The sequence below is a fragment of the Pteropus vampyrus genome, unplaced genomic scaffold, assembly GCF_000151845.1.
Source record: "Pteropus vampyrus isolate Shadow unplaced genomic scaffold, Pvam_2.0 Scaffold6, whole genome shotgun sequence".
Classification (NCBI taxonomy): Eukaryota; Metazoa; Chordata; class Mammalia; order Chiroptera; family Pteropodidae; genus Pteropus; species Pteropus vampyrus.
The window spans coordinates 8,976,249-8,987,850 of record NW_011888787.1 but is presented as its reverse complement, the minus strand read 5'-3'; the positions used below and the strand labels follow the sequence as shown (position 1 = coordinate 8,987,850).

At 38.7% G+C, this 11,602-nt stretch overlaps 1 protein-coding gene across 1 annotated transcript in view; it reads right to left on the bottom strand.

Moving 5' to 3' along the window:
• The window catches only part of AKNAD1 (AKNA domain containing 1), a 44,976-nt gene that overhangs the window by 14,930 nt on the left and 18,444 nt on the right, over nucleotides 1-11,602 (bottom strand). Inside the window, exons 8-9 of the mRNA XM_023535064.1 lie at nucleotides 8,676-8,809; nucleotides 2,058-2,208 (exon numbers count right to left, since the gene is read on the bottom strand). Of these exons, the coding sequence (XP_023390832.1) occupies nucleotides 2,058-2,208; nucleotides 8,676-8,809 (285 nt within the window). The remainder of the gene's footprint in view (nucleotides 1-2,057; nucleotides 2,209-8,675; nucleotides 8,810-11,602) is intronic.

Sequence of the window (11,602 nt, the reverse complement as noted above, 5' to 3'; positions counted from 1 at the left end):
CTGCAAAGTCACTTCCGCATCTCCACGACACCCCTGAGGCATCATCCCATTCCGCCTGGAGTCCCTTTCCGGACTCGATCCCCTAGTAGAATTCTCCTTGTCCCCAAGAACTAAGTTTAAATATGACCTCTGAAAAACCTACCCTGACCATCTATCCCTAGTGGCCTTACCCTCCCACACTGAGTTACTTCTGGTCGTAGCACATCAATTAATAGTCATAGTAGTTAACACCCAGCTAACGGTGCTTACTATGTGCTGGGCCCAGTTTTAAGTATTTTACCTATGTTAGCTCATTTGGACCTCATAACCGTTTCTAACAAGCTTCCAGGTGATGCCCCTGCTGCTGGTCCGTGGAAAGCACTTGGAGATTATGCATTACAAATGTGAAATAATGGGTCTAAAATGATGACAAAATCATAAGCAGTAAACAATAGTAAGTCTGTTGGTTCTGAGCCTTACATTACAGTTGGCAAAGACTCTTTGCAGAAGAGGAGTTGGAAGCTTAGGCAGGAATTATTCTCATTTTACAGAGGAGGAAACTTGAGGCCCAGAGAAGTTATGTAACTTTCCCAAGGTCACAAAGCTGATAAGTGACAGAGCCAGTATTTGGACCTACACAGTCTGGCTTCGAAGTCATAAGGAATGTATTAATACTTCCTACGTAGCCCTTTTAACATTCTGGAATTACATGTTAATTGTATTTGTTCATCGTGTGTGTCCCTCACAGAAATGTAAGCATCTTAAGGGCAGGTGATTGTCTGCCTTTTTTATGTTTATCCCCAATACCTAGAAGAATGCCTAGCATTTAGCAATAAATATTTGCCGAATGAATGAATAATAGTAGTAGTAGACTCTCTTTTCAGGGCTACTTATCACTAAGTCATAGAGTTCTCATCATTTCACAACAGTTACTATGAACTTGGGACTATAAACTTTACATAGTAAAGAAGAACGAACCCAGGCCTGAGGGAGCTGCTGGGCGGAAGGCTAGGCTGAATCACGAGGCTCCCTCACACCACCTCGAAGCCAGTTTGGGTTCTTGACTAAAGGGATAACATGCTGTGAACCTTGGATCCTGCTTTTGAAAGGTTGAAATCTCTAGTTAAAACCACAGTGGCTCAGAGTTGGCTATGCTGAGTATTCACTCCATACCAGGCATTTAGTCGGGTGTTTGGAATACAAAAACAGGTATAAAGACTCAGTACCTAATCAGAAATAGTGCTGTGGAGACACAGAGGCCAGAGCAAAGAATTCTGCCTGGGGCGGGGGCCAGGTCTGTGTGTGAAGGTTCTATAAATGGTCCAACTCTGAAACTAGGCCTTGAATGAATGAGATTTTGCCAGGCGGCTAAGTGTTTTGAGGAGGCAAACACTTCTTTGGAAGGGCTAATATTTATATAATCTTCAACTTCTTGTACTTAACTTTGACAAAAACCTATTTAAGTTTTGAATATCAGCCACGGGCTGTGTCTTCCAATACTATCTGAAACAAAAGAATCATTTTAAGGCAATTATCCAGATGATTCAGTTTCTCAGAATTTTAATTTAGTTGAAATATTCTGAGAGTTGAGGCTACAAAAACAAAAGTCTAGAAAGACAGACGTGATTGAGTTGAATTCCTAATTTTGCCTATGTAGACAATCCAAAAGAATTTAATTTGAGAGAAGCGCAGAAGTGGATTTGTGTAAGTGGTTCTTTCACTGAGTGTGTCATTATTTAGAAGAGGGAGTAGAAAACCATTAAGAGGAAAAATTATATCTTCCAGGCACGATCCACAAAAATGTTACTATTCATCCAGAAGAAATAGCTCTTCAGTGGTTCATCAGTTTAAATTGCATTTTTACAGCCTAAACTAATACTTCAAAAACCGGCACTTGAAATAGCTTCTAACTTTTAAAAGCTGGTTCCATTTTAAATAATATGACTCATGGGACTTTGAAAAGTTAAATTTTCATGAGATATTAAAATAGAACTCAGTGATTCCATGAATTAGAATTCTATAAATGCACAAAACCCATTTTTCCTGGCAAGACATTAGGCTGTAGGTTGCCGTGTTACCTCATCTGAGGGTGGAGAGGGTGTGGATGCCAACTCGTCCGGGATGGTTGGAGAACTCGGGCGAAGAGCTGAGGTTGGTTTGCTTTCATCGCTTTTCTCTTTCACGTCTTCAAGCAGCATCTCTAACTTGAAGATTTCACCTTCTACTTTTCTAAGTAAACATAAACAGACAGGCATCTTACAGGGGATGAAGTCAATATTCTAATCAGTAGCAATGGTTCTTGACTATGGCATTGATCTATATTACTAACGTGGTTTGTCTTCAGACAGGAAAAATGACGGACACCCTCCTTGACAGGCATCCTGTTTATACTTTCACTCCACGCATGGCCTGGGATCTAACCCTAATTTTATTATTCATTAGCTGTGCATTCTTGGGTAAATCATTTAACCCTACTGGCTTTCAATGTCTCAGCTATAACAGGGGAAAAGAATACTTTGCTTATCTGAGTCTGATTATTTTGATGTTTTTTATGTTTCTAAGAGCTATAATTCTATGGAAATAATTTTTTATATCAGTTGAAAAGGAGGAAAGACATGAAATATCTGAATAACTTAATTAACAACCTTGATCTATAGGAATATGTGCATGTGTGTGTATATATACATATATAGACATGTATATATATGTACATGTGTATATAAATATATTTTACCCAACAAAGAGAATCCATTTTCCTCAAATGCATTACATTTACAAAAATTTACCTCATATTAATCCGCAAAGAAAAATTTCAACAAATTCTAAAACATTAAAAATTATACCACCGCTTTCCCACTAAAGTCGAGAACAAGGCAAGGAAGCCCCTTCTCATCACTCCTTTTCAACACTGTACTGGAAGACCTAGCTAATGTAATAAAACAGGAAAAGGAAATAGAAGGTATACAAGTTGGAAAGGAAAAAATAAAACTGTTCTTGTTCACAGATGACATGATTGCCTGTAGAAAATCCAAAGAATTGACCAAAAGAAACTGCTGGAACTAATAGGCAATTACAGCGAGGTTGAAGGATACAAAGTTAATATACAAAAGTCAATTGCTTTCCTGTATATGAGCAATGAACAAGTGAAATGAAATTAAAAACAATACCATTTATATTAGGATACAAAAAAATTTAATACTCAGGTATAAATCTAACAAAATATAAGGTCTATATAAAGAAAATTACAAAACTCTGACATATGAAATCAAAGAACTAAGTAAATGGAGAGATACTCCATATTCATGGCTAGGAAGACTCAATATTATGAAAATGTCAGTTCTTTCCACCTTAATCTCTAGAGTCAATGCAATCCCTATCAAAATCCCAGCAAGTGTTTTTTATGGATATTGACAAACTGACCCTAAAGTTCATATGGATAGACAAGAGACCCAGAATAGCAAACAAAATTAAAGGACAAGAACAAATTTGGAGGACTGTCGCTACCGAACTTCAAAACTTACTATACAGCTACAGTAATCACAGCAGTGTGGTATTGGTGAAAGACTACACAAATAAACCAGTGGAACAGAATAGAGCACCCAGAAATAAACTCACACAAATATGGTCAACTGATATTTTATAAAAGAGCAATACAATGAAGCAAAAATAATCTTTTCAACAACTAGTGTTGAGACAACTGGACATCTACATGCAGAAAAATGAATCTAGTCACAGACTTAACACCCTTCACAAAATTAACTAAAAATGGATCATAGACTTAATGTAAAATGCAAAACTATAAAACTCCTAGAAGAAACCATAGGAGACGGACTACCTAGATGACCTTGGGAATGGCAATGACTTTTTAAATACAACATCAACAGCACCATCCATGAAAGAAATAATTGATAAGCTAGACTTCCTTAAAATGAAAAACTTCTCTGCGAAAGACAATGTCAAGAGAAGAAGACAAGCCATAAACTGGGGGAAAATATGGCAAAAGACACATCAATAAAGGACTGTTATCCAAAATATACAAAGAACTCTTAAAATTTAAAACACAAATAACCCAGTTAAAAAATGTGCTAAAGACCATCACAGACAACTCACCAAAGAAGAAAGGCAGATGGCAAATAAGCATCTGAGAAGATGCTTCATATAATATGTCATCAGGGAAATAAAAATTAAAACAATGAGGTAACCACTACACACTAGTAGAATGGCCCAAATCCGGAATGCTTACACCACCTAACGCTGGCAAAAGACGTGGAGCAGCGGGAATTCTCATTCATTCCTGGTGAGAATGCAAAATGGTACAGCCACTTTGGAAGACAGGCGGTTTCTTATAAAACTAAACATACTTTTACCATACAATCTAGCAGTCACGCTCCTTGGTATTTACCCAAAGGAGCTGAAAACTTACATCCACTCAAAAACCTGCACATGGATGTTTATAGCAGCTTTATTCATAATTGCCAAAACTTGGAAACAACCAAGATATCTTTCAGTAGATGAATGGATAAATAAACTGTATAACATCCAGACAATGGAATATTATTCAGCACTAAAGAGAAATGAGCTACCAAGTTATGAAAAGGCATGGAGGAAACTTAAATGCATATTACTAAGTGAAAGAATTGAATCTGAAAAGGCTACATATATTGTATGATTCCAACTATGTGACATTATGGAAAAGAAAAAATTATGGCAAAAATAAAAAGATCAGTGGTTACCAGGGATTGGTGTTCGGGAAGGAACAAATAGGTGGAATACAGAGGATTTTTAGGGCAGTGAAAATTCTCTGTATGTTACTATAAAGATGGATACATGTCATTATGCGTTGGTCCAAATCTATGGAATCTATAGCACCAAGAGTGAACCCTGATGTACTTTGGGTAATGTGTCAACGTAGGTTCATCAACTGTAACATCCAGTGGAGGATCTTGATAATGGGGGAAGCCATGCATGTGTGGGAAAGGGCTATATGGGAAACCTCTCTTTTGCTGTGAACCTAAATCTGCTCTTAAAAATATAGACTTAAAAAATTATACCACCCACATTCTCTGATCATTAAAAATTAATAACAGAAAGAAAAAAACATAATCTAATTGAAAATTTTAACATTCATCTAAATAACTTCAGGGTTAAATGAGAAATAAAAATGGAGATTAGGGATAATTTGCAAGTGGATAATAAATGAGAGAACAAGACAGGAAAAATAGTGTCATACCGCTAAAGCAGTACTTTCAGGAAAATTTAGTCTTAAAAATGCATCCTTAAGGGAAAAGGTTCAAAATCAGTAAACTAAGTATTCAAAAAAGACAGAAAAAGAACAACAAAATAAACCCGCCAAAAGGAAGAGATTTACAAAAGGAGAGAGAAATAAGATTTAAAAGAATTTGATCATTAAAATCAAACTATTTCTTTGACGATATCTATAAAATAAACCACTGAAAAATCTGAATGAGAAGCATGAATAACATTAAGAATGAGAAAGGCAAAATACTAGAAGAAAAAGTTTAGATCAAATGAAATCAAACAACTTCATGTAAACACAATTTAAATCTCTAGGTGAAATGGATAAGTTCCTGAGAAAATATAAATTATTGAAAACTACTTAAAAAGAGGTAGGAAACCCAAAAAGCCTAATAACCAGAGAAAAATAGAAAAGATTGTCAAAAATCTACTTCTCAAAAGGTACCCAGTCCAAGTGGGATTATGGATGGGTTCTATCAAGACTTTAACTCTTATGGAACATAAAAAAGAAAAATTTCCCAACTCATCCTATAGTTAAAATTAGGATATTTATTAATGAACTTACTACATTAATAGATTAAAGGAGATAAACTAGATTTCTAAATCTCATTTGATTAACATTTTTCTAAATTAAACAAAAAAAGAACCCTACTAAGCTATGAACAAAAAAACTTTCTTGATAAAACTTATGTACTTGAACCCACAGCAATCATCATACTGGAAGAATTCCCATTACTAGTAGGGACATGACAAGAATACTTGCTTTCATTAGTATTACTCAATATTGTTCTGGAAGATCTAGCAAATGAAATAAAACAATACAAAGAAATGGGATATATAAGAATTGGGGGGAAGAAAAGATACAAAGTATAAATACTTAGGGTGAAAATAAGAATGGGGGAACTTAACCATTTTCACATGCTGTGATTGTTATACCTAAAAACTAAGACAATTAACTGAAAATCAACAACATACTAAGAACAGAAATTGCATAGGGTAGCCCAGTACAAGTTAAATATACAATTTTCTTTATTTTCTGTATCTCGATTTGGGAAGACATCTATTAACTATCAAATAGCTAGAAACAAATTTAACCAAAAAAATGTGTTAAATCGACATGAATAAAACATACTCCCAGATGGAAATACTGATTGCAAAGATTTTAACTTTTCCTGGACTGATCTGTAAATTCAACACAATCCTGAACAAAGTTCCAAGAGAATTTTACTAAGGAAATAAGAGTGTAAGAATAGCTAAAGAAAGTTTAAAAAAGAAGAAACATTTCAAAGTATGTACTAAACTATAGTAATTTAGTCTAATTAAACTATGGTTAACGTAGAAATAGATCACTAGGATATATGTGGAGGTTTTATATGTGATAAAACCAGTGGGGAAAAGCTGTCCCACCATTCAGTAAATGGTGGGACAAAGATCTAAGCATGAAAAACCATACTGATAATCAAAATATAGGAGAGTATGTTCTACCCTAGCAGGCAGAAGAGAATTAAGCAGGGAACGAGGAGCGAGCAATTTTAAAAAGAGAGAAATGATGAAGCAAGGCTTCCGGGTCGTGGGAAGAGATGGGCTCAAGAACCCATCACAGCCGGCGAGGTCGGAAAGCGATAGAGTGAAGGAAGGAGGGGGAGGTGGGAAATGCAGATTGGGAGATAGAGAAAAGACATTTTTAAGGAGATTCGTGAGCTTTTCTATAAAGCAGAAGACAGATCGTATGCTGATAATATCAGGGGGAGGGATTAGTGGAGGTAGAACCCCGTTTCTCGAGTCCTTGGCTTCCAGTGTTGGTGCGTGAAAGACCCCCGTGACTATCAGAGTACATTCTGACAAGCAAGATGCATGAAATCCAAACCATTGTTTTTGCGTCTTACCTTTTAAGGGCAACAAGAAAATCTTAATAGCGCAATGGCTGACTTCAAGTGATTAGTCAGTCAATGAATTTGCAGAATTCTTTCCCCTGCAGAAAGCCAACTGCAGTGGCTTCTGGACTCAACACTTAGAAGGTTCTCAACACACCGTAAGCTCAAGGGTTGTATGGGTTCTGCTCACTGACACATTATGTCCATGTGAGGACAAGAGGACCGACCTTGAACGGAGCAGCTTTGCTTTGAGGTGACCTTAACTGAGTTTCAGGAGCGGCTGGGTCCTTTCCTTGGCCCGATGTTGAAAGCTGCTCTTGTACATGGGATATAATTGCAGTTGAAACTCTGGTTCACACTGGGGCCAGGCACCACGTGGGTATAACTAGGGTATGAATGAGGCATTGCATAGCTTTGGTCTTAAAGCACCGAATTGTCTTTAAAAGGACTGCCAAAGAAGAATTCCTTGGAAAATAAATATCCTTTATTTGTTTTTAAACAAATAGGGAAAGCACATGGAGATCTTTTGATCAAAATAAGGCTTTGATAGTAGAACAAAAGTGAGGCTTTAGAGAAAAAAAAATCAGTATTAAAACCCCATTCGTGCTGTCTAATTACTCAGTATTGAAATAACAGTAGACAGAGATTTCATTCATTTTGGAAAAGTAAAATTGTACTTTGGGAAAAATACCTCAGGACTCAAGTGCTAAAATATAAACCATTAAAATATTTTGGCATCAAGAATAATTCCGTGTTGAAATCTTATGAATAGAAAGAGCTGAACTTTAAATATTAAGCCCAGTAAATGGATTCTTTTAATTCATACCAGGAAATTATATGGAGACATTCCTAGCTTTGAGTCCTGGAATACATCTTAAAATTATTTGGATTGGAGAGAGGAGCATAGTGCCATAAAAATCGCCAGCTGGAAACTTCAATAGGAGTGTGCATCCAAGTTTCTAATGTGGATTAACTCAAGAATCATTTGACTTTAAGTTGGAACATTTTCTCTTTATCAGGATTCGTGGATCCCTCACCCCAACATTAACGAACCTAATGACGATCCTCTCCTGCCCACTGCCACTTTGGCACTGTCTGTGGATGAGAAAGCAAAGGGCGGAGGTGGGGGAAGGGACAGCAGAAAAGGACCAGGCAGGGGACATAAAGGCAGGAGTTGTGGGAAGGAGAGGGCAGAGGAGGTTGGAGAGGCGGGAAGGTCTTCTGGGCTTAGCATGTGGGCCTTTCTGGAGTTTTCTTGTGCTTCTGGTCTCAGAACCAGCTATAATGACATCCAACAAAATGCAAGATGGTGGCACAAGATCTCTCCTCCAGGAGACAACCGTTCATTTTGGGCACTCCATCTGGGTCAGAGCCTCGCACAGGACCTTACTCACAGCAGGAACACCTTACTACTTGTTGTGTGGGGTGACACTTCTTCATTAGTGGCACAGTTTTTACTGACCCTAGACCGGGGGCTCTCCAAGCACTAAATCAGCAGCCGCATCAGAATCCCACCGGAAAGAGGTCTCTCCTCTGAGCCCTCCACCTACAGAGTTTAAATCTGACCTTTCTGGATCAAAGTCACTGGCAGCTGGGGATTCGTGCTTGTAGACTTGCTGCTTCAAAGTCAGATGCTTCTCCTTTTTGGTCAGAAACTCCTGCCCCAGCAATTCAAGATGTCCCTGCAGTTTCTCCAGAACCTGTAGCAGAGAAGGCACTGGAATCATTCACATGTAAACCCGTGCATGTCATTGTTTTCCCCCCAAACCAGTGGGGGTGAACCCTAACAGCGTCAAAACGAAGTCACCGTCCTTCAGGAGAAGGCAATTGTTTTGTTTCAGCGTCTGACATCTAAAATACGAGCGATTTCAACATTCACATCACCCTCATAGCACACAGCTAAAAAGAATAGTTTCCTCTGATTTCTCTACCAGAACCCAATCACTTCCTTCATTAAGGAAGGCCTCTGGGCTTCCTTAATGGGACGTTAATCATCCTACATATTCACAGAATGATTTTTAGCTTGTTGAGCACTTGCCCATTCATTATTTTACCTAATCTACACATCGATGTTATAAATGTTGCCAAATGGATTTTATTTCAGTTTTATAGACGAAATCATAGCTCTAGGAAGTACATCTGATGCCACGTAGATCTCGAAAAGGAACGGAAGTTAGAGGACCCGGATTCGAGTTTGTGGCATGTAGGAGGTGAGCTGAGGAAGGGGCAGCAGGAAGTTTAGCCAAAAGCTGTGAATGGGCCTTTCCGACGTCATCACAAACAGGTGAATGTTTAAGTCATGCAGGTCAGGGCCTCGAGATCTTGTCTTTAGCCCCACAGACAGTGCTCGGGTTTCTAGCTTGGGAGATGGGAGGAATGTGGAAAGGCTAACAAGTTTGAAGATGTCAACATCAACACATTCTATGATGCTGGATGAGGCAGACTTCTCAGCGAGAGTGGAATATCCAAGTGAAGATGCACGCAAACATTTGGAGACGTAGATAAGTCAGGACTAGTAATTTAGGAATCGATAGCTTGGAAATAACAGCGAAAGAATTGGGTGTTCAAAGGAAAGAGAAAAGAAAGCCAATTATAAATTATAATTTAGAATCTTGGGATTTGAATTGTGTTCTATCTCAGAAGAAGACAGGGCACAGTTTTCTAGCCGGAAATGCACCTCATTTAACCCTCATAACCACTCTGATCTAGGAGGACGTGCTACGTTCCTGAGATCGTACGACCAATGTGTAGAACTAGGATGTCTGCTTCAAAACGCAAACGCTTTCTACTACGTGGTGCTACTCATGCCGAGGTGGTTCGTTTTAGCCCCGTCCGGCCTTCTTCCAACACTGAACCAGATGACCCTGGACGCTTAGACCGAGGCTGACGCTGTCGGGAATCGCCTTCACGTGGCTCAGTCCCCACACAAATCCCCACATACCCCACATACATCGGGGAACATCCTGAGTGGAGCCTTGGAAAGCTAACGCCTCGAGCCGGTCCCCTCTGCCTTGCTCGGCCCTTCAGCATTCTGTGTTTTCCCGGTTCCTGAAAGCCTCGGTTTTCGGAAATCTCCTTCATCACCTACCTCTTAACTCCGTACTAATTTAATTAATCCCGTGAATGAATGACTAATGAACCGCATCTCTTAACATTTGGGTTCTCCTGGGTTTTTCTATGCTGTCTGGTTTCTGAAGCACAGCCCGCCCAAAGCTGTGCCTGTGTCTTTTACATCAAGACTTTGGACCACCTGCCTTGATGCTGACCCAGGGCCCTGAATGACAACTTCATCTTTCCTGGATCTGGCAGTCTCAGCTTTTTGCCCCATTACCAGGCTCTACCCCCATGTCCTACGACCCTGGCACTGATGAACAGGGCTGTGGTGGTTACAACATAAATCTGTGATTTGATTAAATGCAACAACAAGCAAGTTTGTGACACTCAAAAGATTTTGATCTAAAAAGCATAGCTTCGAGATCGATTTTAAGTTTTCAAAGTTTTGTAGGTTGAGTCACCAGATGCTGACAGTTTTTATAACCTGTATCTGCCAGGATCCATCAACTGTGGATGAGCTTGCCCTTTGTTAACAGCTGAGTGGAATTCTCTTGAACCTGCTATGGCCTCAGATTTATTATGGGGTGACGGGTGAGGAATATCAGCCATAAGTGATAGATCCCTTGAGAAAGAGAGAGAGCTAAACACATACAGAAATAGAATTCTAAGCTCTTTTAGCCCTCGCAACACTAAGACCCTGAGCCTCAGCATGTTAAGAAGTTGGGTGGGAGGGATGGGATGGCGGGGTGAAGGGACAAGGGAAAATAGCATCAATGAAACATTAACACAAGTTTGTACTAAATAGTTACCAATATAACAAACTTGAAATAAATTATTAAAGATCTTAATTGGATTCGATTTCGCCTTGATAACGAAGCGTGTAATGTAAGGACATCGCAAGGCCAGGCCCCCGGGGGAACTGGGCAATAGGGAGAAAGACAAGATTTCTGCCTTTAATCTTCAAAACATTTCCACCAGGGCAGGCGGAGGAGACGTGGTGCTATCAAGTCGTTTGTATTTACCCGTGTCAAATTCCCTAAGAAAGATTTAAAAAACTGGATAAAATTTGTTACCAGCCTCTTGTCTTGCAAATGGCAGGGAGAGTTCTGGGCTATGCTTTTGGAAAATTCTTGTACCTGCAGTGAAAAAATGCAATATTTCTTTAATGGCATGGTGTCTTATATTTGAATTTGGTTACTTCTATTGTTCATAATAAGCTTTTAAAGTATTACTTTCGTCTTCAGTTGGTCAGTCTGTTCTCTTAACTTCTGACACATCTTTTTCCCGTGGGATATCTTTTGAAATATGTAAGAAGAATTCAAGGAAGTGTCTTTCTGGGATGTTGATGCCAACTTAAAGAGACTTGTCTCAGATTCTATTCCTGTATAAAAAAAAGAATAAGTTTTGGCTACCATTCATCTCAAGTTCATTGAAGATTT